Source organism: Cavia porcellus, unplaced genomic scaffold, assembly GCF_034190915.1.
Source record: "Cavia porcellus strain 051 isolate PalLab524CR breed Dunkin Hartley unplaced genomic scaffold, mCavPor4.1 scaffold_12, whole genome shotgun sequence".
NCBI classification, from domain to species: Eukaryota; Metazoa; Chordata; class Mammalia; order Rodentia; family Caviidae; genus Cavia; species Cavia porcellus.
In genome coordinates, this window is record NW_026947495.1 from 59,386,582 (window position 1) to 59,411,791 (window position 25,210).

General features: G+C 40.8%; 1 protein-coding gene across 3 annotated transcripts; it reads left to right on the forward strand.

Moving 5' to 3' along the window:
* Window positions 1-348: 348 nt before the first annotated feature.
* On the forward strand, window positions 349-24,784 carry LOC100733177 (plasma membrane ascorbate-dependent reductase CYBRD1). Of its 3 annotated transcripts, none has more exons than XM_063259272.1 (4): window positions 349-708; window positions 14,307-14,515; window positions 23,562-23,716; window positions 24,253-24,784. In XM_063259272.1, the coding sequence occupies exons 1-4, from the start codon at window positions 522-524 to the stop codon at window positions 24,545-24,547; spliced, it is 846 nt and encodes a 281-aa protein (XP_063115342.1). In that variant the 5' UTR covers window positions 349-521; the 3' UTR covers window positions 24,548-24,784. The 3 variants fall into 3 exon arrangements, with proteins under 3 accessions (XP_063115342.1, XP_012998047.2, XP_023416849.1); XM_013142593.3 differs by lacking the exon at window positions 349-708 and adding an exon at window positions 13,811-13,998; XM_023561081.2 differs by lacking the exon at window positions 349-708 and adding an exon at window positions 13,981-14,002.
* Window positions 24,785-25,210: the final 426 nt, after the last annotated feature.

Sequence of the window (25,210 nt, forward strand, 5' to 3'; positions counted from 1 at the left end):
TCCGGCAAGGCCAGGGTCCAGGTGCCTGCTATCTTTTTCTCCATAGCCAACTGCAAGTGGTTTCCCTCTGGATGGAGCTAAGCGCACTGTTGCCCACACTACCCGAGGTTTCTCTTTGACTCTTCCTTGGCATCAGAGCCAGTTTTCTAGATTAAAGAGGCTTTTAATTTAAAACTAGGAGCATGCCACACTGCCCTCGCCACAAATAAGGAAGAGATGCAAGAAGAGTTACAACAAAGTGGTGGGCATGAAATCCTCAGAGGACTCTGCGGAGGAACCGGATCGGCCACTCGAGCCCTCCGCGAGCTCGCAGGCTGGGCCAGAGGGCGGCCCGCGCCGCCGCGTGACCCGGGTGGGCCCCCCTCGCGCGGACGGCCCCCCACCGGCCGGCCCCCAGGAAGCCCCGCCCCGCGGGCGGACCCCGCGCGGGGAAGTCGCCGCCCGGCCGCCCGGCCAGAGCCAGAGGCCGCCCCTCGCCGAGCTCCGAGGCTGCCGCGGCCGGGCTATGGGGCTCTGACGCCATGGGCGGCTCCCGGGGCCTCCTGGGCCTCCTGGCGGCGGCGCTGCTCTTCGGCTTGCTGTCGGTGATCTTCACGTTTGTCTGGATCCTGCACTACCGGGAGGGGCTGGGCTGGGACGGCACCGCGCTCCAGTTTAACTGGCACCCGCTTCTGGCGGTGATCGGCTTCGTCTTCATCCAAGGGCTAGGTAAGGGGGCACCCCGGGGCGCGGGCCGGGCTTCGGGGTGTCGGGGCCTCGCGCGCCAGCGCGGTGCAGCCGGGCTCGCTGGACACTGCTCCTGGCGGTGGCCCTGCGCCGGGCTGCGCGGGCAGGTGCAGAGTGCGCTTTAGGGGGCTGCAGAGTGAGAGGGGACTGCAGGGGTAGGGCGTGGGGTTGAGGAGGGAGCACCAGCCTCGCCCCCAACTCCGGGGCAGCTGGTGGCCGGGCGGCGCGCGGAGCATCCTCCCCGGTCTCACCCCGCCCGCCCGCCCGGGCGCGTCGCTAAGCCGGGCCGCGGGGCTGCTCCCGCCCACGCGTCGGACGGTCCTGAGCTCCACTCGTTTATGGGGCAGCCCGCAGGGAAAGTTTCCCTGCGTGGCTTCCTGTTGGGCTGCAGCCCGAACTGGGGCTGTGAGCGATGCCCCGCGGGGCGGCACCCCGGCGGGACTGCGACTAGCGAGAGGGTCCGCGTTCTCCGGGCTGAGGCCGCGCGGAGGACCCGCATCGGTGGCAGTGTTTCTGTCGTGGTACATGGTTTCTCTTATACAAGGTCCTGGAAGATTCCTTGGGCAACTTTTGTTTGATTGGACGAACCTCGAGCATTTGTTTGTAACCACCTTCCCAAAAGAGAAGACCAGGCGGTGGATAGGGAACTCGTTTAGAAAAACGAAGTGGTGTCCTGGAGTGCTCACGGGAATAATACAGAGGAGTAGACCGTGGACAGGGTTCCAAAAGAGATGCCCACCTGTTGAGATGCCCACCTGTTGAGATGCCCACGTGTTGAGACCAGGCTGGCCTCTGGGTTGGCTGCCTTTTCTTCCCCAGTATTAACTTCCTGCAGGCAAGCGAACAATAAAATACCGACCTCATTTCTAAAAGAAAATAGTATCCTTCTGTCTTTCCGCTTTTAACCTGTGCTACAACCTGCAACGGGTGTGGCCCAGATTCTCCCACTGCGACCTGAGGTGGGAGGCGGCACCAGCGTTCAGCTTCAGGAGGCTTCGCTGCTCTGAGGTTTGAAGTCCGGGAACACCACTGAGTCATTGCGTTGCATAATTCCAGTCTCTTTTACCGCTACCCCGAGATGAGAAAAACATATTCCAAGTCGCTCTCACCAGCAGAGCGCTTTCCTTCATGGTGGAGGCCTTCAGTTAAGCCAGAGCTGTCCACACCATCTGTTTGCTCAGTCATACAAAAGCTGTCTTCCTCTTTTCCATCCTCCTCTTAGAACAGTTCCCCAAAACCAGTGTGGCCGTATGAGAATAAACCAAGGCACAGAGGAGTTGGTAACTTACCCATGGAATAGTGTAAGTCTTTTCAGTTGCTTTATTTTCAAGGATTATTTCTAATTTTTATAACAATATGTTTATTTTCTTCAAAGTTTTTAGAGACATCTAAAGCTTCATCTGAAATACAGTTTTTGAAAATCTTCATTCATATCAGAATCTACTACACAGTTTTTCTAAATGATTTTCTAATTTCTCTACACATTGGATTTCTTATAATCTGTTTTTTCTTACTTTTGGATATAAATGTGTAAATGGATACCTTGGAAATTTTCATGTTCCTCTTATGCAAACCTTGTTTTTTAAAAAGACTTAGTCACTGTATTTGTGCTAATGTTCCAAGGTTTCTCCTGTCCCATCCTGTTTATTGCTTGGATCCCGTTTTTGCAAAGCATTTTATTCACATACTATGTCTAATTGACATGAACATAAACTTTTTCATGAAGAGTCCTCCCCAGGTCTCCTGTACCTTGGCCTGCACACACTCAACACAAGCAGGAGGAAGCCTTGGGTGGGAGGAAAGAGAGCCAGTATGGAGGCTTCTTGATTGGAGATTACATCCCTGATAAACCCATTGCATGTTGGAAATACACTAACTGCAAAATGCACCTGGCACACCTGGGAAGCCCAGTGCGCTGTAGAGCATCAGTTTGTTACCATGGTGATGACCTGGCTGACTGGGGCTGTGACTTGTGGGCACTGCCTGGCACATGGGGAGTTATCACACATGTGTCACTAGGCTGGGAAAAGATCAGAATCCAAAATTTGAAGTACAGTTTGTACCTATGACTGCTCTATCAATGTAAGGTCAATTACTTTTTAAGTGTAACAGTCTTAAATTGGAGACTGTCTGTAGTTGGGTTTATAGGCTGTGAGGGGAAATACACGTTACAGACTAGCTGTGTTATAAAGGCGTGTGTGTGTGTGTGTGTGTGTGTGTGTGTGTGTGTGTCCTTAAGGGAGAAAACCTTAAGGTTATGATATTTCAAATCTCTAACAATGCACATGATATAATAGAGGTCTTCGTAATATAGAGATACTTGGAGCCGAAGGAAAGGTGAGAGTACAGCCGTTACTCAAGGCATAGAATGCTTTACAAATCCAATGTACAAACCATAGGCAACATTTGAAACTAGGTTAAGAATAAATATGAATCTTTGAAACCTTTAAGAAGCTCTGAAGAAAACAAGGCTAACATAGAAATTACAAAATCAGCCTCTCTCTCCTTCCTCACACACACACAGCCCCAAGTATATTTTGGAAAACGTATATATTCTAAAATAAAGCATGACAGATTATGGGAAATCCAAAACGAAAATTTTGAACCAGGTTATTGCTCTGTTGCCCATGCTGGACTTGAACTTCTGGGTTCAACTAGTCTTCCTGCCTCAGCCTCCCAAGTACTGGGACTGTAGACCTGCACCACTAAGTCTGGTTAAGTAAAATCTTAAACTAGTGGGAAGTCTACCTAACAGAATCTGACATGGATGAGGAAGAGTCTAGAAGAGGCTTTGTGCTTCTCTAAATGGAATGATTCCCATGAAGCAAGTACTATGCTGTCAGGAAATCAGAGAAGCCCCCTGGTAAAGAAGGCCACAGAAAAGACTGAAACAGATAAGTGCTCTCAGAGTGGCTGCTGGCCTTTAAAAGAGTCAAAGGTGGAAGGTATTCTTTAGTGAAAGGTAGAAAATGGGGTGTCTACATTTAGCGAAAAGCAGTGTTGGCAACACTATACTTTTTACTTTCCACAAGTAGAATTCCTTTTGTGTTATAAACTAAAGAAAGAGAAATTAAATAGTTTAATGCTCTCCAGAAGGTTTGGTGAGATAATGTAACTGCATTTAAAACATCTAAAAACAAACAACAGAAAGAAATGAAGGGTAGTTCTTAAAAAGTGGTCAGGATATCCTATTAATGGATCGCAAAGTGCCCAAATTCCAAGAATATTTAAACATATCTGTTTTAAAAGGCTTTTGGGCTAAAACCTGGCAAAGAAGATAATAGACAAACTGCTCCAAATAGCTACTCCAAAACTGGCTTTGAGGAAAAAGTAAACCTCGATAACAAAACATATGAATCTTAGGGAAGTGAGGGTTTTTATAAAGCATACAGGGACACTTCCGAGCAACTCAAGATATTTAATTTTTATTATAAATAAATGCATACAGATCTCTTAATAAGGTAACTAGTAGCGATGTTTGAGGTAGGACTATTTTGCTCACTCCTGTATCCCTAGAGCCTACAAGTAGCACGTAGTAAGCTAGTAAATATTGTTGAATAGTTATTTCTGTGCCATCATTAAGTTGTTAGTAACAAAAATGCAATTTTACAGTCTGTCATTTGTGATGGTGATAATGGCGTCCAAAGCAGAATCGCGCTTCTTGTCCCCTGAGCTTATCCTGTTCAGCAGTTTAGAACCACTGCTTAGTCAGCTCCAGGGAAGGATGAGCATCGTGTTGCACTAGAAAGGCATACTTCATTCTTTTTTTCCTTCAAATCCATTTTATTTCAAAGAGAAAAAAAAATAACAATTTCAAAATACAACAACCAGCATCAGTGCAAACCTTTCTCTTCGATGTACTCAGAGAAATCATATATATATATGATACATATATGTCTTATTTAGTTCACTTATGAGTATGGGCTCAAGTTGCATCCATTTACCTATCAAAGTCTCAAGTTTGTCCTTCTTTATGACTGAATAGTACTCCATCGCATAAAAGAACCACATCTTTTTTTTTAATCCACTTCTCAATTGATGAGCATTTGGGTTGTTTCCAAGATCTGGCCATTAGAAATTGTGCTGCTATGAACATGGGTGCACATATATTGCTGTGGTACAGTGTTTTTAATTTTTCTGGGAAGATACCTAGCAGGGGAATAGCTGGGTCAAATGGGACCTCCAATCCTAGTTTTTTTGAGGAATCTCCACACTGATTTCCAGTGTGGTTGCACCAGTCTACACTCCCACCAACAGTGAAGAAGGGTTCCTTTTTTTCCCCACAGCCTCTCCAGCATTTGCTATTGGTTGATTTCTTGATAGTAGCTATTCTTTCTGGGATGAGGTAGAATCTCTGTGTTGTTTTAATTTGCATCTCTCGAATGACCAGTGATATTGAACGTTTTTTTTCATATATTTATTTGCTGTTTTTATTTCATCTGAGAAGTGTGTATTCATCTCAGATGTCCATTTTTAGATTGAATTTTTATATCTGGGAGAACTGATTTTGTGTTCTTTATATGTTCTTGACAGTAATTGTTTGTCTGAGGAACAGGTGGCAAACATTTTCTCCCACAGACACTGGGCGTTGTCTGTTCATTCTGTTAGTGGTTTCTCGTGCTGTGCAAAGGCTTTTCAATAGAGTGAGATCCTATTTGTTGATTCTTTGCAGTAGGTCCTGTGCAATCAAGGTTTTGTTCATAAAGTCTTTGCCTACACCAATATCTTCTAGAGTTTTATTTGCTTTATCTCCCAGCAGATTTAATGTTTCTGTTTTTCTTTTTTTTCTTTTTCCTTTTTATCGGTACCGGGGATTGAACTCACAACTGCCTGCTTGCAAGGCAGGCGCTTATGCCGCTGAGCTAAATCCCCAGCCCCAATGTTTCTGTTTTAATATTCAGACCTTTGATCCATTTTGAATATAGTTAAGTGCATGGTGAAAGATATGGGTCAAACTTTAATCTTTGGCTTATGCAGAGCCAGTTTTGCCACCCTTATTTATTAAAGAGTCTTTTGGCTTAGTGTGTCTGGTTTTTTTTTGCCATGCTGCTTTTATTATAGTAGCTTTATAGTATGATTTTGAGTCAGAGATTGGGATGCCCCCTGCCTTACCTTTTTTGGCCAGGATTGCCTATGCTATTCTAGGTCTCTTCTGGTTCTAGATGAATTTTAGGATTGTTTTCTCTAAATCTGTGAGATAAGGCATACTTTATTCTAAGCACACCACTGCTTAGGTACTGCCCGTGTCTCTTCTGCTCACCTAAGGCAATGCTGAATCACTTTCTTCCCCTATTAGATGATTTCCAATATATTATAATTTGTCACCCTAAAAAAAACTACACTCTTGACCTTGAGTCCCTTCCCAGTCACTGCCCTAATTTTCCTCTTAACCTTCCCATAGAACTTTTTGAAATACGTCAATATGGGTGGTTCCCAGATCCTTTCCTCCTGCTGTCACTTGAACCTCCTGTGTGTCACAAAATCGCTCTTAATGTAGTAACGAGAGGCTTCCCCGTTGGTAACATCAGTGCTCATTTCTCAGTCCTCATCCTGCTTGACTGCAGGCCGTTACGTGACATAACTGATCCCTCCTTCCTTCTGGGGACACTTCTTTTTTGGCTTTACCTTTTTCAGTAGGGTTGAGTGAATTCTAGGATACTTGTCTTTGTTCTTGGCCGCCCTTCCTAATTCCCTTTTCAGGGTTCCCTTTATCTCCCCTATTCCTTACGGTAGAATCCTGAGGCTCAGTCTCCTCCATTCTTTCTTGGGGATCTCGTTCACCTTCTGGGTTAAACACCGTCCAGACACTGAGGCTTCCCAGCCCCTCCCCTAACTCCAGAACCAGATCGTCGTCATCTGCCTGCTCAGACTCTCGGGTGTCAGCTAGACATGTCCCCAGCTCAACAGCTGATCTTCCTTACGTCTGAAAACCCATTTCTTCATACATTCCGGTATATGACACCATCCAGCATTTCAGTAAATGGCAACTTGATCATTCTAAGTATTCAGAACTAGAGTCGTCTGCATTCCCTTCTTCTGTACTTCACATCCAGTCCATCAGGAAATCCTATAAACTTCAATTTCAAATACAGTGATATCCAAATTTTGACACTATTTTAATTATTAATTAACCTCTTAACTTCTCTTAGCGTACTAAATACAAGCTCTCCAAGGGGAAAGATTTTGTCTGTTTTCTTCACTGCTCTATCCATGGTATTATCTAACGTGGAATAAGCATTTAATAAATACTGAATTAAAGAAAATAATATTGAATTAAAGACAATTTTGCCAATCTTTAAAAGCCCTCTTACAAGGATTGGGTATACAGAGTAAATAAATGAGGTGGATTTGGAGTGTAGCATCACCAGGGTGTCCTGGGTACAACCCAACACCAGACCACAGTGTGAACCAGTCCACTTAGCAGGACACGGGACAGGAACCAGAGTCTACAGACAGATGTGAAGCAGGCAGTCTTCCCCAGCAGGCACGCTGGCACCGGAGTCCATGCAGCAGTCCTCTTCCTAGGTGACAACTCAGGAACAAGAGATAAGATCCACGTTGGTGGGCCAGGGCTTTAGTCCCCCTGCCTTATAGGAACTGTTATTGCTTGTAATATTCTGTAGACCTACTTTCCAGATTCCCAGCAAGGGATATGCACATTTAGGTCCTAAATCCAGTGACTGATGTTCTAGTAAGAGAAATGAGATCTGAGACACAAAAACTAACAGAGCGGAGGCCGATGAGGACAGAGACAGAGACAGGAGTGACATGTCTGCAAGCCCAGGAATATCACAAGTAACCAGCACCGCTGGAAGCAAAGGAAGAGGAACGGATGCCACTTATTATCCCTCGGCACCGCCAGGAGGAGCCCATTTGGACAACACTTTGATTCTGAATTTCTGGCCTTCAGATTTGAAAGAATAAATTTATGTTCTTTTAAGCACTAGGTTTGTGGTAACTTGTTAAGGTAGCCCACGAAACAAATACAGGATAAAACAGGTCCCTGTACCCTCGAGAGCCCAAAGTAGTGGCATTCTTTTCACATGTTTAATAGACTTTTCATTGTTCTTCCTAGTGCAGACATAGCTTACCAATCTGATGGTCCTGATTGGAAGCACCGGTGCCTAATAACACTGTAACAAGTCTCTTGATCTGTTTAAGAGGCCAGGTATCCACAAGTCAGACCCTGGGGAAGCAGGGTGTAAGGGTAGACCTCACTGGGAAGGTGAGATCTCAGAGGCATGGACAAATGCTGGTTCTACGCGAAACAGGAGACAGCAAACTTCTGCTTAGCTGCAGCAGAGTGTAGCTGTCTGGAAATGCCAGTCCAAGATTGCCAGGTCTTCCTACTTTTCCAAAAGAAGCAAGATATATATATATATATTTTAATCAGTACCAGAGATCGAACTCACGACTCCCTGTTTGCAAGGCAGGCGCTTATGCCGCTGAGCTAAATCCCCAGCCCCAAGGAGCAAGATGTTTAAAACCTGGTTCAAACTAAAAGTAAACAAGTCACAAAAACAACACCCCGTCCCCCCAACATTGTAGTGATCCAGTAAAACGCATCTGTAGACCAAATTCCAACCCATGCCTTCCAGATTACAGGTGACTTCTGCTGGGGTTTCCTGTAGAAACCTGACTTTGTGAGGTTTTTAATTTTACCTTGAAAATGTAGGATAATCTTCCCTTTTAAGGAAGGTGGGCCTGAAATATGTGTTATAACTTTTTTTTCATCACATGGAAACATTTTTAGCAAGTGAAAACAGGCTTTGAAAACAACTGTTTAGATTTTGTGCTCTGTAGGTTTGTTGTTTTGTCCAGTCCTCCAGTTCCTTTATCTATTATTCTATGTATTCAATCAGCATACCTTGATTAAGCGCTTACAATGCAGCAAATGTGGTGTAAATGAATAATTGGCTGAGCGTGTGGCTCCAAGGTAGAGTACTTGCCTCGTAGGTATGAGCCCAGGTTCAAGGCATAACCCTGAAGCCGGGGCGAATACTAAGGTGCAACCCTGTCTACAAGCTGTTCCCATTGAGGTGCGGGACATAAGTAATGATGAGGATTTTTTTCTGAATGAGTGTGGCAGTGATCCTTGTGTTTAGGACTGGCTGGGCCCTTAAGTTCGACTACTCATTGGAGGAATTGGGTTCCAGTCCAGAATCAGATAGCTGTGTGACATCACAGCCAGCACGGTTTCTGATTTGTCGTAATATTGACGTGAGACACAAGAAAATAGAGCTGATCATTCTAGAAACAAAAAGTTTCTGGATTTTTGAAAATTTCAAGCCAAATATTCCCGGAAGAACTGAAAACATCATACCACAGTGATATATGTGCACCCATGTTTATAGCAGCACAATTTGTAATAGCCAGATCTTGGAAACAACCTAAGTGTCCATCAACTGAGGAATGGATAAAAAAGTTGTGATATTTTTATACAATGGAGTACTACTCAGCTATAAAGAATGATCACATTGAGATATTTATAAATAATGAGCACAGCTTGAGACCATACTCATAAGCGAAATAAATCAAACTCACATGTATAAATAATGAATAGTTTCCCTAATGTAAGAAATGGTAAGAATACCGGTGGTAAACATGATTCCCCATTATATTGCTTTGAAGCCTTATAATGTTTTCATTCATTAATTGGAATGGCTTTATTCTGGGTTGTTTGATTTTAAACAAAATAACTGTATGAACAGTTATTTTGAAGAAAACAATACAATATAGTAGCTAGTGCTGATTTAATATCATCTTGTTTTGAAGTCCCATGAAGCTTTCGTTCTTCTGTCTCCATCAGTTTATCATGTTGTATCTTATTGGATTTTATTGTATGTGATAGTACAAACAAAATTTTTTATAGACAAGGAGATAATATACAAACCATTATTTGTTCATTTTCTGTTAGTTGATTCTAAATACCCTGTAATACTTTCATTCTCTTGAATGGTTTTACACTGTCATCTTGTGTTTGATGCTATAATACACGAAGTTATACTCAAATATTTCAAGGAAAGAGACACTATGGTAGCTACTGTTATGTCAGGTTATCTTGTGGTGAAACACTGTGTTGCTTAAATTGTTCTGTTCCGACCTGTGTTATTATGCTGTTATGTCCTCTTTTATCTTAATCTCCTTCTTTCTTTTAATTCTTTTTAATAAAAAAAAGAAGATTTCAAGCCAATTGATTTTTTTTTTTCTGTTCTCATACACATACTTGTTACCAAAGAGCTGCCTGTGGAGGATTTCGGCCGCTTGAGACAGATGCTTCTAGTGCCAAGACGATAAAATCTATCTTTCAGTGTATCCAGATGACTTCCTTCATTTTGCTGCTCCAAAAGTTTTCAACTTCCTGATGCTCACACGGTGAGACAGTTCCAAAGCACACGCATTTTAGAGGTCTGATTTTCTTTGTCGGCTACTGCAGGAATTTAAAAAGAGTTTACTTTGTCATTTAAACTTGAAGTCCTTTGTATAGAATCTGGTAAACTCTTGTTCTGGACATTCTATCAAGTAGAATGAAATAATACTTTATTCCAAGAGGGAAAGGCAGTGCAGTGGCACACCATATTCAAGCAAAATTTAAGTGTTTTAAAATTCCAGTGTATTGCCAGTTATGGTGACACCTAGCTGTAATCCCAGCACAGGAGGCTGAGGCAGGAAGATTCCTGGGAGTTCAAGGCCAGCCTAGGATACACTGTGAACTCAAGGCCAGTCTGAATTACACAGCGAGACCCTGTTTCAAAAACCAAAACAAAACAAATTCCAGTGTACTGACCGCAAGCTCAATAGTTTATTTTAAAGTTCACTTAAAGCAGTTAAGCAGGTCCAAGTGCAGAATACCTTTTACTTATCTGAAAGGATTACTTGGTCTTACAATATTTGCTATATGTGGGTCAGCAGTATAATTTGTTTTATATTTTTGATTTGTACATCTTAAAAGAGGATCTGTCACAACAACAGTTGCTAAGTTTGTGAGGTAACAGACATGTTAAATAGCCTGACATAACCATTTCACAATGTGTACATATGTCAAAACTTTATGTTGTAGTTCATACATATATACCTTATTATTAAAAAATAAATTTGAAAAAAGTAAAAGACCTGTTTATTTGCTGGGAATATTGAATGGATTACTGTACTTTATTAAGGTTTAATTTTTCACACGTATTTACTGAATTCTCACTGTGTGCCAGGGTCCCTGCCAACTACTGGGTTATAACAAGATAGACATTTTCTACTCTCATGAACTGCAAGATTTAAACACAGAAGAGCTAGAGTCAAAATGAGTCCCTAGGTCTGGAGACATTTCTCTCCGGGCAAACACTCCTCCCATGCCTGCTCCTACTTTGATAGATTCTAGCTCTGCATTGCTCATAGCCATATTTTATAATTGTATAAAGCATCTGTATAATGGCATTGGGATGAAAGGCTGGTGTAAGTCAGAATATATATATATATATATATATGAAGATATGTATGTGTGTATATACATACTGTATATATTTTTGAGCTTTGGTTATGCAATTTGTAGTTGAGAAATTTTCTAATAGTTAAATTCAAATTTAATTTACCATTCTTTCTTCTTCATGGTCCGGTGAATAGTCACACACAGTTATTCATTTCGTCCTTCATCAGTTCTTTACACTAACACGTTCCTCCACTAGCGACTCGTCCTTAGAACTGAAAACGTGTTTCTCACATGAATGTGTTCATGTACCCGCTCGTTTTCTGCGGTGAAATGGCCCTGCCAAGTAGAGCCTCCAACAGAAAGCTCTTGTTTGAATCACAAGTAGCCGTTTCATACCATTTCTCTTCCTCTGGGGCTTAGGAGCCCTTCTCCTTTCCTACGGAGCCTCAGGAATGGTGTCTAAGTGCCAAGTCAGAGAGCAAGAAACATTGAAATGTACACTCTAGGCAGTTTGTATAATTGTTGAGAATCGTTTCTTATTTAAGAAGTCTGATTTGTTAAGCTTACTTTTTCCTCTTGAAACCCACCGTATTTTGGTTATTTATGCATGTTTTAAAGCATATAAACAGCTGGAGTGAATGCAGTATTTTGCAGTGGGCTTTCCTTTACCACAGTGCGTTTGGAAGCACAGTCAGCTGTGAGCAGAGCCTCAGGTTGCTGGGATGGAGGCTGAGAACTGGTTGTTCTTCATTCAGATGCAAGGCCTCAGATCTTGGCTGCCTATGGAGAAGTTGAGACTAATGGCCACCATTTGTGAGCTTACAAAAATATTGATTTTTGCTTGTTTCTTTTGGTTTTGTGTTTTGTTGTCTGTTTGTTTTTTGAACATGGTCTCTATGCAGTTCAGGCTGGTCTTGAACTCACTATGCAACTGGCTTTGAATTCACTATTACATCAAACTCACACCAGTTCTCCAGCCTCAGCCTCCCAAATGCTGGCATTACACGCATGTGCTACTATGCCTAGCTAAAATATTGTTTTAACTTTAAAACTTTAATGGAAAAAAAAAAAAACTTTGGTGAACTCTTTCAGTTTTGCAGAAAATCGTATGATAGATTCCCATGTTTTCACTACCCAGATTTAACAGATGTTGAGATTTGCAACAACATAAAAACTTATAAGCTACAATTTAGAGCTGGTAGGAATTAAGCATAAGGTAGGATGATACAGGAAAGAAGTGGGAGGTAGATGCTCTAAGGTTAGAAGAAACAAACTAAAAAACCTCTGGGCCTCTAAAACCACAATTGTCTGGGTCTGTATGGGTCAGAGACAGGCACCTCTCTTGCTTCGGAAACCCTCACGGACTTCCTTCTTATAAAAATAGGATAATAATCGATGTTTGCTTGATGACCCAAATCATCAGTGGAAGAATAAATATGTCCCATTCGCGCTACTGCTGAAGAAGGAAGACAAGTGTACAACTAATCTGAAAAACATTGCTCCTTGAGAAATGGAGGCAGGAGGGTTACTTGCGCCCAGAGCTTTGAGACCAGCATAGGCAGCATAGCAAGACCCTGTCTCAAAACAACTCCTCTCCCGTACACACACCAGTGACAAAAAATCCACATTTGAGCAAATGTAAAAGCTTTAAAAATCAAGTCAAACATTCAATCAATGTCAAACATTCAAAGAGGGGAAGATTTCGGCTGTATGAAATGTTGGCACACTCTGATATCTATTGTACTGCGAGTGGTAAGAAATCTGTACTCATTACACACTTGTCTTTGCATTTTCAGCAACAGTATTTAAAGCAAACTTTTTAAAACAACATGCAGAAAAGTGCTGGGTCATGTGAGGTGATCTTGTAACAGGGACACGCCTGGGTACCCAGGTAAAAGAAAGAATATTCCAAGCACCCCAGTATCTCCCTGGTCAGCCTTGCAAGGCCTTTCAATTACAATGACTACTCTTGACTTTTAACATCAGTCATTTTTACTTTGGAAGTTTTTGGTATAATGTGATCAGGCTGGAGAGAAAAGCTGTGTGGCTTATTGTTCACCATTTTGTCTTCAAGAAAACACATGTTGAGTACTTCCTTTTTGTATGTAGATTCTTTCCTTCAGGTGTTGGTTGACACAACAGTGATAATGGCAATAAAAACATAGATACATAGATACATAGATAGATAGGTACATAGATACATAAATATACAGATATGGGGGGGCAGGCTGACTGCTCAGGCTGACTTTGAACTTTTAATCCTCCTGTCTCAGCCTCCTGAGTAGCTGGAATTTCAGGTGCTCACTATAGCACCTGTCTAGCGATAATATTTTGAAACACTAATTGAAGTTGAACAAATTGATCTCTATGCATCAGCTTTCTCCTCTATGCAATGGTAATTTTGTCTTTCTCAGGTAATTGAGGTAAGAATTAAAATGTAAACATGTAAATCACTGAGCATGGTGTCCAACACCCAGCAAGGATCTACACACGTGTGCATGTGCAGTGTGCATGTGAGTGTGAGAGATAAGTGAAGTTAAAACACACAACCACTGTCCTGACCTCTCTTTCTTTTTTTCTTTTCTTTTTCCTTTTTGTGGGTACCAGGGATCGAACTCACGACTGCCTGCTTGTAGGGCAGGCGCTTATGCCGCTGAGCTAAATCTCCAGCCCCTGTCCTGACCTCTCTTAATGCAGAGATGAGCTTTGCCTGCTTTTATGCTTCAAATAAACTGAATCCTTCTGTATCCTTTTTAATCTGCAGCTTCTTGGGGTTAACACCGCAGGTGGAACCGGGTCATTAGCTGTAGTTGTTATGATCATTCATTCCCTTTGCTGTACCTTATTCCATGGTGTGTATGTATCATTCTATTGTTGAGGGGCATTTGGGGAGTTTCGGCCATTATAAATAGTGCCGCTAGTAATATTCTAAAACGTGTCTTTTGGGGAACCTGGGCACATATTTCTTTCGAGCATAAACTGGGGAGTGAAATGGAAACAAAGGAGCCTGAGAAGTTGCTGCTGAGAGGCAGGAGTAACGGGGAAGGGAGGCCAAGCAGAAGCCAAGGGAGAAAGGATTCACAAAACGAGTGCCCAGTCTGTCCCATTGTTTATTTTGTATGTTTTTTTTAAATTTTAAAAACACGTTCTGTCTTTGTAGCCATCATCGTATACAGACTCCCATGGACCTGGAAATGCAGCAAGCTCCTGATGAAGTCCATCCACGCCGGGCTGAATACCGTTGCTGCCATTCTTGCGATCGTCTCCCTGGTGGCTGTTTTCGAGAACCGTAGAGCCAGAAACCTCACCAATATGTACAGTCTGCACAGCTGGATTGGCCTGACAGCTGTCATACTCTATGTTTTACAGGTGATTGTCTTAGTATACTGATAAAATACGAAAAGTAAAACCATTAGGGACCACCAAGGTTTTCTAAGCTTTCTTTACATTTGCTTCTATTACAACTCTTTCTGCCACATGGACACTGGCATTGCTGAATTCAGTCTCTGAGTTTGAATGTGGGATTTAAAATACTGACATCTGTAAGTAAGGAAATTGCCATCTCTTAACATCTAGGCTGCTCTTGCTCAGACTTGAGGTTCTGTGTTCTAACTTTAGGTTCTACTAGCTTATGCCCAGCTGTGGCTTTCCCACATTCTCTACCACTTTTCTAGGTTTACTTTTATAAGTGAAGAGATTCCAACTTTTCACTAGATTTCAAAGGCACGGTGATTATTTCCCCATTATTCGCCCTTTTCTTTTTAAAGGCACGTACCCTGAGAACACTTTATTTAAGCCTAATTTTGTAGCAGGCAATGGACAGTTGGCTCCCCTAGGTCACTAAAATAAAAGTTAATGAGAGTCTTTTGGGTCTTAACAACTTTGTTGAAAAATCTTTGTTACCTATATGGACTCACTTCTCTGCCTTATTAGTACAGGGTATACTGAGCTGGTTGGTGAATCATCAGTGTGAACCTTACTTGTTAATAAGATTAATAAAACAGAGTGAATCCACAAAATCCAAGGCTTATTATTCCCAAATATAGGGCTCCCTTAAAAACAGAACCTCTTACCTGGAAATTGTCATTTTTCTTTTTCTGAAAAAAAGTTTCTAAACCTTAAAGCTACTGAATTTTTATTAAACAAAGTTAGTATCTCCAAGAATACTATTATTTAAGTTTGTGATAGCAGATGTGGTCATAGGGATTGGGATTGGCAAGGAGATGGGAGGAAAGTATGGAGAAAACCTGTTATCAACTATAATTTTCCCAAATAAGAAAGAACAAATGAGGGGCTGGGGATTTAGCTCAGCGGCATAAGCGCCTGCCTTGCAAGCAGGCAGTCATGAGTTCGATCCCTGGTACCGATAAAAAACAAGAAAGACACACTCACAAAAAAAAAAAAAAAAGAAAGAACAAATGAAATTTCTGTCATTGGATAGCTGAGCCCAGCTGAGATCGCCTGTCCTCAGGTTGATTTTTGTTTGGGAATTTTCAGCCTCTGATTCACATCTGGCAGGCCTTTTCCTTGACTGCCATCAGCTGATGAATCCCCTCCCTACAGAAGAGGATTGCAAGGGCAGAGCCACTGAGACCTGCAGGTGCTCTGTGCGCTCGTGTGGACACCAGCGTCTCTGCAGTTCTTGCAGCGCTATGCTCTTTGGGACCTCAGTTACCCTGGCTTTGCTCAGTTTCCTGCACCCCGTCAGCATACAGATGCTGCCACAGCTGGTGCCCTGGAGAGCATTGTGTGTTTCTGGCTCATTCATTTGGGTGAGAAGTTTTGCACAGATACCGAGGGCACAGAGAGAAATGACCGTCCCAGAGCTACTCAGTTAGTGGCAGAGCTGGGACTCAGGCCCAGGTCTCTCTGAGTCCTGACTTTCCGCATCATTAGTTTACTGCTGTCTGATCACATAGATTGAAAAGCCTCCACTTTCTGGGTAAAAGTATACTAGATCTGTGCATCCAAGTAAATAATTTTATACAGACTAACTAAAGTGTCAGTTCTGAGTTAGTTTTATGCCAAGACATTCGCAGAACATCTGGAAAGACATGTGCCAGAAATGTTAAATGTGATTTTCTGTAGTTGGCTACATATCAATTGATTAGTTTTCTTTTTACTGTCTGTATTATCTCATATTTCTTCCACACACCTTTTTCTTGCATTATAATAGTAAAGTATAAGTAAATAATTAAATGAATAAATAAATAATAGAAGACTTTCTATACCAGGCTTGTCTTTTAATCAGGGATTACTATAAGCCTACTATACCCTCATTAACATGTTAATATGTAAAATTAAAGGATACTGAAGAATTCACAAAAAGAATATTCTAAAATATATAAATGTTAATTGACTTGACTGTCAGAGAAATGTAAGTTTTTAAAGGCCTTTTTAAAAGAAAAGACAACATATAGAAACTAACCACGTAAGAAACTAAAGGAAAACAGCGAGAAAGTAAATTAATAAAGACAAAGAATTCCATGAATAATTTCTTTACTATCCTATTGTTGCCATAACACATTACCATGAATTTAATACCTTATGAAAACCCAAACGTACAACCTCCCAACAAAATTCCAAGTTGGTTTGCTATCTCTGTTCACATCTAAAACCCCATGCAAGGCTTAATTAAGTAAAACTAAAATATATAACATTTAAAATGAGAAATATAATCATACATAAAAATAATATTCTTAAATTAGGACCAATTATTAAATTTTAATATATGGAATATAGCTCGATGGCAGAACATGTACATAGCATATGAGAAGTCCTGAGTTCAGTTCCTAACACTCCCCCAAATTAGATAGATATAGATAGTAATATACTTTAAAATCTTAAGGAAAAAGGGATTATTTTGTTACCAAATAAAAACTACCAAAGTTGACCCAAGAAATATAAAAATCAACACTAATGATGAGATAAAAAAATAAGAAATGTATAATCTGTAATGAGCCAGGTGTGGTAGCACACAACTGTAATCTCAGCATTCAGGAGGCTGAGGCAGGAGGATCACCATGAGTCTGAGGCTAGCCTGGGCTGCATAGCAAGGCTCTCAAAAAAAAAAAAAAAATATATATATATATATATATATATGAATGACGGGGAAGGCCATAAAGTTGAGAAGATATCCAAAAGTCCTAAGGAAATACGTATTAAAACAACCATAAAATAGTGGTTTTCTCTTGTAAGATTGATGTTCACTGCTGGCTTGATGTCAGGTGCTCTTACATTGCAGTGGGAAACTGAATAGTAACCAAGTATGGGGGAGTAATATCCTAATATCTAGAGATTTATTTTAAGATACTTACCCTTTGACCTGGGAACCGCACCTAGGGGCTTCCTTCAATGAAACATCATACGGACGGGAAACAGTCAGCAATTTTGTCAGTATGGGAACGGTTAAATTATTTGTAGCAAATCCATATATTTTTTGATATTATGCATAGAATATAACCAAAGCCATAGACCAAGGTAGAACTGCATGATGTGTTCTACAGTAAAAAACTACCGGGCCAGCCCAGCAGGGTACACCTGTAATCCCAGCACTCAGACAAGGCAGGAAGCAAGTGTAGGTCAATCTGGGCAGCAGGATTGTCAAAACTTTTTTTTTTTAGATTTTTCAAAAGGGCGGGATGTAGCTCAGCGGTAGAATGCCCGTGGCCCCAGCCCCCAGTACCAAAAAGAAACAGACAGAAACTGGGGTCGGGGGAGAGGGAAAAGCAGGGCAGAGAAGAGAGGAGAGGAGGGAAAGAGGAAGGAAGACTTATATAAAATTGCTACCAATATAGCGTGAGACTAGTTGGGGAAATTATTACATTTTAAATATAGTTTGTTTTATTTGTGTGAACATGTGACTTTTGTACTCTTAAAAATAAGTGAGTCTATATATTTATAAAAAATATGTATTTGTTTTGTTTTGTCACTAAATAAGCAAACAGCATCCCTCCTTGCATGTGGCAGTACTCATGTTATGCTTGCACGCTTACATGTGCCTTCCCGAGCCAGGGGACCAGAGGTTAGTCCTAGTCTAGAAAGATGCGACATTCCAGCTTTATCCCTTTGTTGTGTAAAAGCTATTTTTAGGTTGGTTGTATTGTTTCTTCTTAGAAGTGACAGATCATGAAGGTGAGCTCAGGCAGAAATTAAGTGAAATAACATTCTCTTTCCTAATGTTAAGAAAGTTTCTAAGTTTGCCTGTCTTCATTTTTGATGGAGATGAAACTCCTTCCTTCTCAAGATTTCAGATTTCTGCCCCATAATGTTAGCTGCAAAAATATCAGAACCACAAACATACGCTTTACAGAGATAATATTTTTCTGTAAAATTCACAAATGAAGTTAAAAGCCTTAACGGGGAAGCAGTTTCACTTTCGAGAGAACCACAAACAGCGGTTCTTGGGGCTGTGGCCTGTGGGTGGAGAAAGGAAGCCCCAACCCAGGGAGCGCTGCCTGTCATTCTGCTCTGCACTTTAGCCACAAAGTCTAGTTGTCTTCTCTTGTCAGCCGATTCAAGAAACAAAGCTCCTGCAGAGTGTGAAAAACATGGGAGAGATTTTCAAGATTAGGTCCTCTCTGTAGCACTGTTGAGGGTTTGGGTTAGCCACTAGATGTAAAATCAGGGTTTACCTGCCAAAGGAAGCCAGTGTCTAGGTTATCTCAATTAACAAAACAAAACAGGAGGCCAAAAATAAAACCACATGACCTAAAACAGTTAAAAGGTCTCAGCCCTCCTCAGTGAACTGTAAACATTTTAAGGGCAGAATTCTTTGTGAGATTTAGCCTCTGGGGCATTAAAAAACAACTATTGTGTGTGTATAAAGCTATGAGTTCTCATAATAAAATGAACTTCCATGATTCCCATCCAAACTAATTTAAAAAAACAGAGAAGCCCCACCTACCTGCCCACCTGGTAAATGCACATTTATGTACCCACCCAAGTAACTTAGCTTGTGTTTTATTTTGTTTTTGTTTTCCCTCATTGTATGATTTTCTTTATACGTGTACCTTTTGGTTTATATCAAGAATGTCCCCAAAAGTCTAACAAGCTCATAGGCGGGGCCTTTGGAAGGATGTTGGACCCCTGGGGTCCCTACTAACTTGCTGTTAGGAGGTGGGGCCTTGTCTGAAGAGGCCTCCTGGGGTGTGACTCAGAGGCCTAAGTCCCTTTTGCTCTGTGCTTCCTGGTGGCCTAGGCTTGAGCAGCTTTTCGCTGCCTCTCTCCCACCACGTTGTTGTTTTCCCCCAGGAGCCAGCTGACTATGGACTGTCACTATGAGCCCAAATAAAGCTGGCCTCTTTTCAGTTATGAGTGCCCAGTCTCGTGTTTCAGTGACAAAAAAGTGACTGAGACATACTTTGATCCAATACACTGTGAATTGGTGTGTCAATAGCATTTAAACATAGTTTAATTTTGCCTTTTTAACTTTAAAAAGGTCTCATATACTAAATTCTATTGTGACCTTTAAAAAAAACTTAAGCGATTGACCTCTGTTGATTCCTCTAGCTAGTCTATGCGTGCTTCTGCATTCCACTGTTAAAAGGTACCACCGACTTACCTGCACTCCTGCTATTAGACGTTCGGGTTGTTTCCCTGTTGCAAGCAATGCTGCACAGAGCATTGCACGTCTCCTGGTCCACATATACCAGGGTTTCTCCGGGCATACACTTACGTGGAACTATACGCTCAACTAAAAGAAAAAATAGCACCAAATTGCTTTCCAACATAGCTGACCCCAGATAATATTCCTGGCAAGAGTATTTAGGTTTTCCCACATGCCACATCCTTGTTAATATACATCCTCTTTAAACCTTTTAATTATTCTAAACAAGCAGGTATCAAATGATGTCTTTTTGGGGTGTCAAATTTCGTTTCATACATTTTTCTCTTTTTTTTTTTTTGACACATGGCCTCACTATGTAGTTAGGCTGTCCTTGAACTCACTGTGTGCCTGTCCTGCCCTTGAGTTCAGAATGATCTGCCTGCCTCAGCTTCCTGAGTGGCTGGGCAAGCTGGGCAGGGCCGCACCACCTTGCCCAGCTCATTTTCTTTTATAAGAAATACCTGTTTGTGCCTTCTGTCCATTTAAAAAGTAAGTAAGTGTGTGTTTTTCCTTAAAGGTTTGTAGGAATTCAGTATCAAGTGCCCTTTTTTTGTATATTAATATATCTTCTTCCAGTATAAATCTTGCATTTTCTCACTTTTGTTAGTATTTGTTGACAGGTAGAAAGTCTCAGTTTTAGTACAACTAAAATGAATCATTTTTTCCTCTAAGGTTATCTCTTTTTTTAAGTTTTATTTTCTTTTGGTGACTTTTTAATGAAACCCTGCCCTACCCTGAGATCAAAACAATCTCTTTTTATTAAGAATAGTAATGTTTTGTCTTTAATATTTGAGTGCTTCATTCATCTGGAATTTACTTTAGCTCATGATGTAATTTGGTAGTTCAGCTTCATTTTTCTCCAGATGGGTAAGTTGTTTTCCCAAAACCATTTGCTGAGTCGTCCCTACTCTGCAGTGAGGGTCTTGTCACGTATTTTCCCTCTGCATTCTACTCAGCACGGGAGGAGTTGAGGCGCATGGAAGCATTGAAGCATGTAGAAGTGCATAGAAGTGGGCTGGGGATTTAGCTCAGCAGCATAAGCGCCTGCCTTGCAAGCAGGTGGTCATGAGTTCGATCCCCGGTACTGATTTAAAAAAAAAAGAAGTGTAAGAAGTAAGCAGTACAAGCTTGGGGATGTAGCTTGTTAATAGAGTGCTTACCTGGGGGGGGGGGGGGAGGAAGGAGAGGCCGATGAGGGGGAGTTGGGAGTTGCAGTGAAGAAGGGGGAGCAGCAGAAGAAATAAGCATCCCTAATTCTGATTTTAACATTTCTAACATTTTACTGTTTAATACAGATGCTTCACATTTCTTCCTATCTCTGTAAACAGGTTTTTCTTTTCAATTCAGGAATGCGTGTGGAATTTTATTTCTGTGTCTGTTGCTTCTTCTGTGTCTGTTGGGATGGATATAGTTTTGCTTTTTTTACTTTGTTAATTTAGCCAATTACATCCATTGATTCTATTTAAAACAGACCCAATTGTCTCAAGATTCCCCATGCTTTCTGAAATATCTGTGTTCTTCTCTCATGTTTTTCTTTGTGCTCAATGGACTTCTCAGAAATGGTTTTGTAACTTCTTGGCTTTTGTTCACTGGGAGGAATGTTGGCTCTTAGCTTCTTTCTTGCTCAGATCTGGAAAATAGGAAGTGTTTTAAGCACACAGGTTTTGCAATCAGGGAGACCTTAGTTTGAGAAAGATTTATCCATTTGGTGCCTGGCAATCTTATACAAATTATGTAAAACTGCTCTGGATTTACTTTTGCTCACTTGTAAGTAATGCTTATGATCCTTCACAAAACCTTGAAAATCAAATCCAAATAATGCACCAAAAGGCTCAACCCAAAGATTAATACACACTGTAATGCCCCAAATTAGCTGTTATTATCTGAAGGGTGAATCTTGTGGTAGGCTCTTCTGTAATCTGAAGATAGCATTTTCCTATCTACTCTGGATCACCGTTATGACTGAGAATACGCCTTTTATGTTGGTGGAATTTTATGCCCAAAGCCAGTCAACAGAGTTAGATACTTGGGAGATACACTGTTCCACAAGATAAACATGGACTTAAAGAATGTGGGCTCTGTGCTCTTGTGAAGCTTACAGGAGAAAATAGGCAATTGAGTATTTGGTGAATAATGCTAAGTTTGGAGTCTGGTTTCCTTTTTTAAAAAATATTTCTTTTAGCCAAGCATGGTGGCATACACATGTAATGCCGGCTACTTGGAAAGCTAAGGTAGGAGAATATCAAATTTGAGGCCAGCGTGGGCGATTTAGTGAGACCCAGTCACAAAACCAAAATAAAACATAGTAAAACAAGACTGTGACTGTAACTCAGTAACAGAGGGCTTGCTTGGCATGCATGAGGCCCCAGGCTCGATCCTCACTACCCTCCCCTAAAAGGGAATTTTCTTTTAAGATTTTCTTTAATGGTATAAATGAATTTTTGACCTCCCACCTACTTAAATCATTGAGGCCTTCAGATTTTTAAGACCCATATGATAAATCATGAAGAAATGGAAAGAAGATATTAGAGATCTTAGGAATAAAGATCAGGAGAACACAAAGGTTAGAAGTATATATTCCTATGGGTAAGTCACAGAAAAGCTATATGGTGCCTCATAGAAATACACTTGCGTTTAATTCGTTTAGCTGAGCCACAGTTTCACATAGAAGGCGCAGCATGGACGTCAGGAAGCTTGCTCATCAATACTAATAGAAACTCTGAAGGAGAATTAGGAAAATTTTGAACCACCAAAGGGAGCCCTCTGAACCTTTCCTAACAATATTCAAGCATTTATGGTATTAAGCGGACAATAAAACACGCACACCAGCCTATCAAAGTCACTTTTATTATTTTCCATTCATCACCACTGTGTATTACACATATTGCTTGTAAATGTATTTTGGGCTTTGGACCCTCCTGCCCGTGCCGCTCAGTCTTGGGTCTCAGTCAGGCAGGATGAACAGTGATTTCAGTGGATTTTTTACCCATTCTTTCTCCTACCCCGCTGTTTTTTTCCAAGTCATTTTAAATGGGTAGAACCTGGGGAAAAATGTCTTTTTAAACTCAGTGATCCAGTAGCTGCTAAGTCATCTTAATTTTCCTGAAGAAAATATTATTAGCTCAGGGAAATGGGGCAACAACACAAAACTGGAGAAGTATAACTGACTTTATTTGATATCCCACTAAAGATTTAGTCATCAATGAAATGGAGGTAACTTTTCTACAGAATTCATTTTTTCCTTTGTGAAACAAAATTGTCATCTTTCTACAGAGCTTTTTAGGCGGAACTGACTGAGTTATGCATCCTAATGTGTTTGTTTTTGGTGACTTAATCTTTTATTTCCCTTTTTACTTGACAACCTTAGGAAATTGATTAAAAACAAATGCTGTGGCCCTGTTAATGTTAGAAAAAAAAGCATGAAAACAGAAATGTTCATAGAGAACTGAATAAATTGTTATATATTTAAAATAAAATGTTAGTGAATAAAAATAATAAACTAGTTAAACATGTGTTGAAAAGATATACTGTTAAGGAAAAAAGCAAGGTATAGAATAATATGTATAGTGAGGTTCCCTTTAGGCATTAAAAAGGCATGTATGAAATACACACGATATACTTGTACAGGAATGGACATTTTCTAGAAGGGTCCATAAGTAGGTGATTATCATGGCTGTCATCACTCTGGATAGTGGAACTGGAGTAGAAAACCTTATTTCTCACTTTTCACATATTGTTTTTATAATACCAAGTTAAAAGTCAGTAAAACAAAATTAAATGCTAACCTTTGCACTTTTTGGTGTTTAGCTTGTCCTAGGTTTTTGCATCTTTCTGCTCCCATGGGCTCCACTTTCTCTCCGAGCAATAGCCATGCCCATACATGTTTATTCTGGACTTTTCCTCTTTGGGACAGTGATTGCAACAGTCCTTATGGGAGTGACAGAGAAGCTGACTTCTCCCACGTAAGTTGCATAGACTTCCTAATCATAATATGTCAGCTATAAAATGTTCATACTTCTATTCTAGGAGAAACAAATTTAAATGTAACAATATTTAATATTAAAAATTTAGGCCTTAACCTAGTTATTTTTTAAATACTTAACTATATCATATGTGGACTAGGACATTAATAGAAGCTTAGCAGGTCTACTCGCACGAAACACAGATGGGAGCTGAACATTACCTTTCCGTCTTTGGTATGCATGTTTGTAATTACAGTACACATGCATTTTTAATTTTCATTTTGTTTTCCAAGTTTTAAGTGGCACAAGTGTTCCAAGTGCTATATTATTTTCATACTTAGGAATTTTAGCAATTTTTATAATATCCTAGTGTGTGAATTATTACATAATTTAAATCTAATCTTAATATCAAGCGTTAAAGGAATTTACATTCAAACTGTATCCATGTATATTTTGAACCGATGAATTCAATACTATGCTGTGTGGTGCCATATTGACCTATCTGTAATTGAATGCATTTTCTCTTTTTTTCTCAGCACAACTCCCCCATACAATTCATTCTCACCAGAAGGTATTTTCACAAATACCCTTAGTCTTCTGATTGTGTTGTATGGGGCCCTCATCTTCTGGATTGCTACTCGGCCACAATGGAAACGTCCCAAAGAACCAGATTCCTCCATTCTTCAGTCCAAAGGAGGCGCTGGAGAGGAAGTGGAAGGCACCATAACCATGAGCTTGGGCGACAAATCTGAAGCAGAGTTAAACAATGAAGTAGCAGCCAGAAAGAGAAACTTCGGTCTTGATGAGGCTAGCCAGAGGTCTACCATGTAAAATGTCACTGAACCGTATAACTGCACATTTTAAAATACAGCCATATAAATTCACCTTTAAAAACTAGCTGTACAGTTTCGCTTCTCCTAGTCATAAGATGATCAAGCTACATAGTGTCAATATTTGTTGTGATCACCGTAGAGCATTTCTTGAAAGAATTTGTAATGACTGAAGGTTCTGAGTTACATGAGTGGGAAAAGACACAATCAATATAAATAATAAAAGATATAAATTGTGTTTATGTTACATGTTTCTAATTGGGGACCAAACCTTTGTCACACTGGCTTACATGAAACAAATGTTCAAAGTTTGTCTGTCAGGTGGTTGATCGGATAAACTAGCAGCACCCCTGGCCTCCTGTTGCTTCTGGGAGCCCAGTGATTTCAGAAGTAGGTAGAATCCATTGTAAAGTTTTAAAATCAGATCACCAGTCTTGGGGACTGGGTTTAGATCTTTATCCTACACAAATACCACGACAGAACAAAAAACTCTTCAGGAAAACAACAAGTTCCCTTTCTCCCTGGCAGACTTCTGCTTCCTTCCCAGCTGGTTTGGGCTCAGATTGGCTCTGGGTACCAGTCTTTCTACTACGGTATTTGGGAAGGTATTTGGGCTGTTGGTAACCGAAGAGATCTTCCCTCGACAGGCTCAAGATTTTCCGTA

What these genes read in the sequence shown, in the direction of transcription:
- LOC100733177 (XM_063259272.1), top strand. Translation starts at nt 522, where the DNA reads ATGGGCGGCTCCCGGGGCCTCCTGGGCCTCCTGGCGGCGGCGCTGCTC. An exon ending in CGTCTTCATCCAAGGGCTAG is followed by an intron (nt 709 to 14,306) that starts GTAAGGGGGCAC and finishes CTGTCTTTGTAG; the next exon opens with CCATCATCGTATACAGACTC. An exon ending in TCATACTCTATGTTTTACAG is followed by an intron (nt 14,516 to 23,561) that starts GTGATTGTCTTA and finishes TTTGGTGTTTAG; the next exon opens with CTTGTCCTAGGTTTTTGCAT.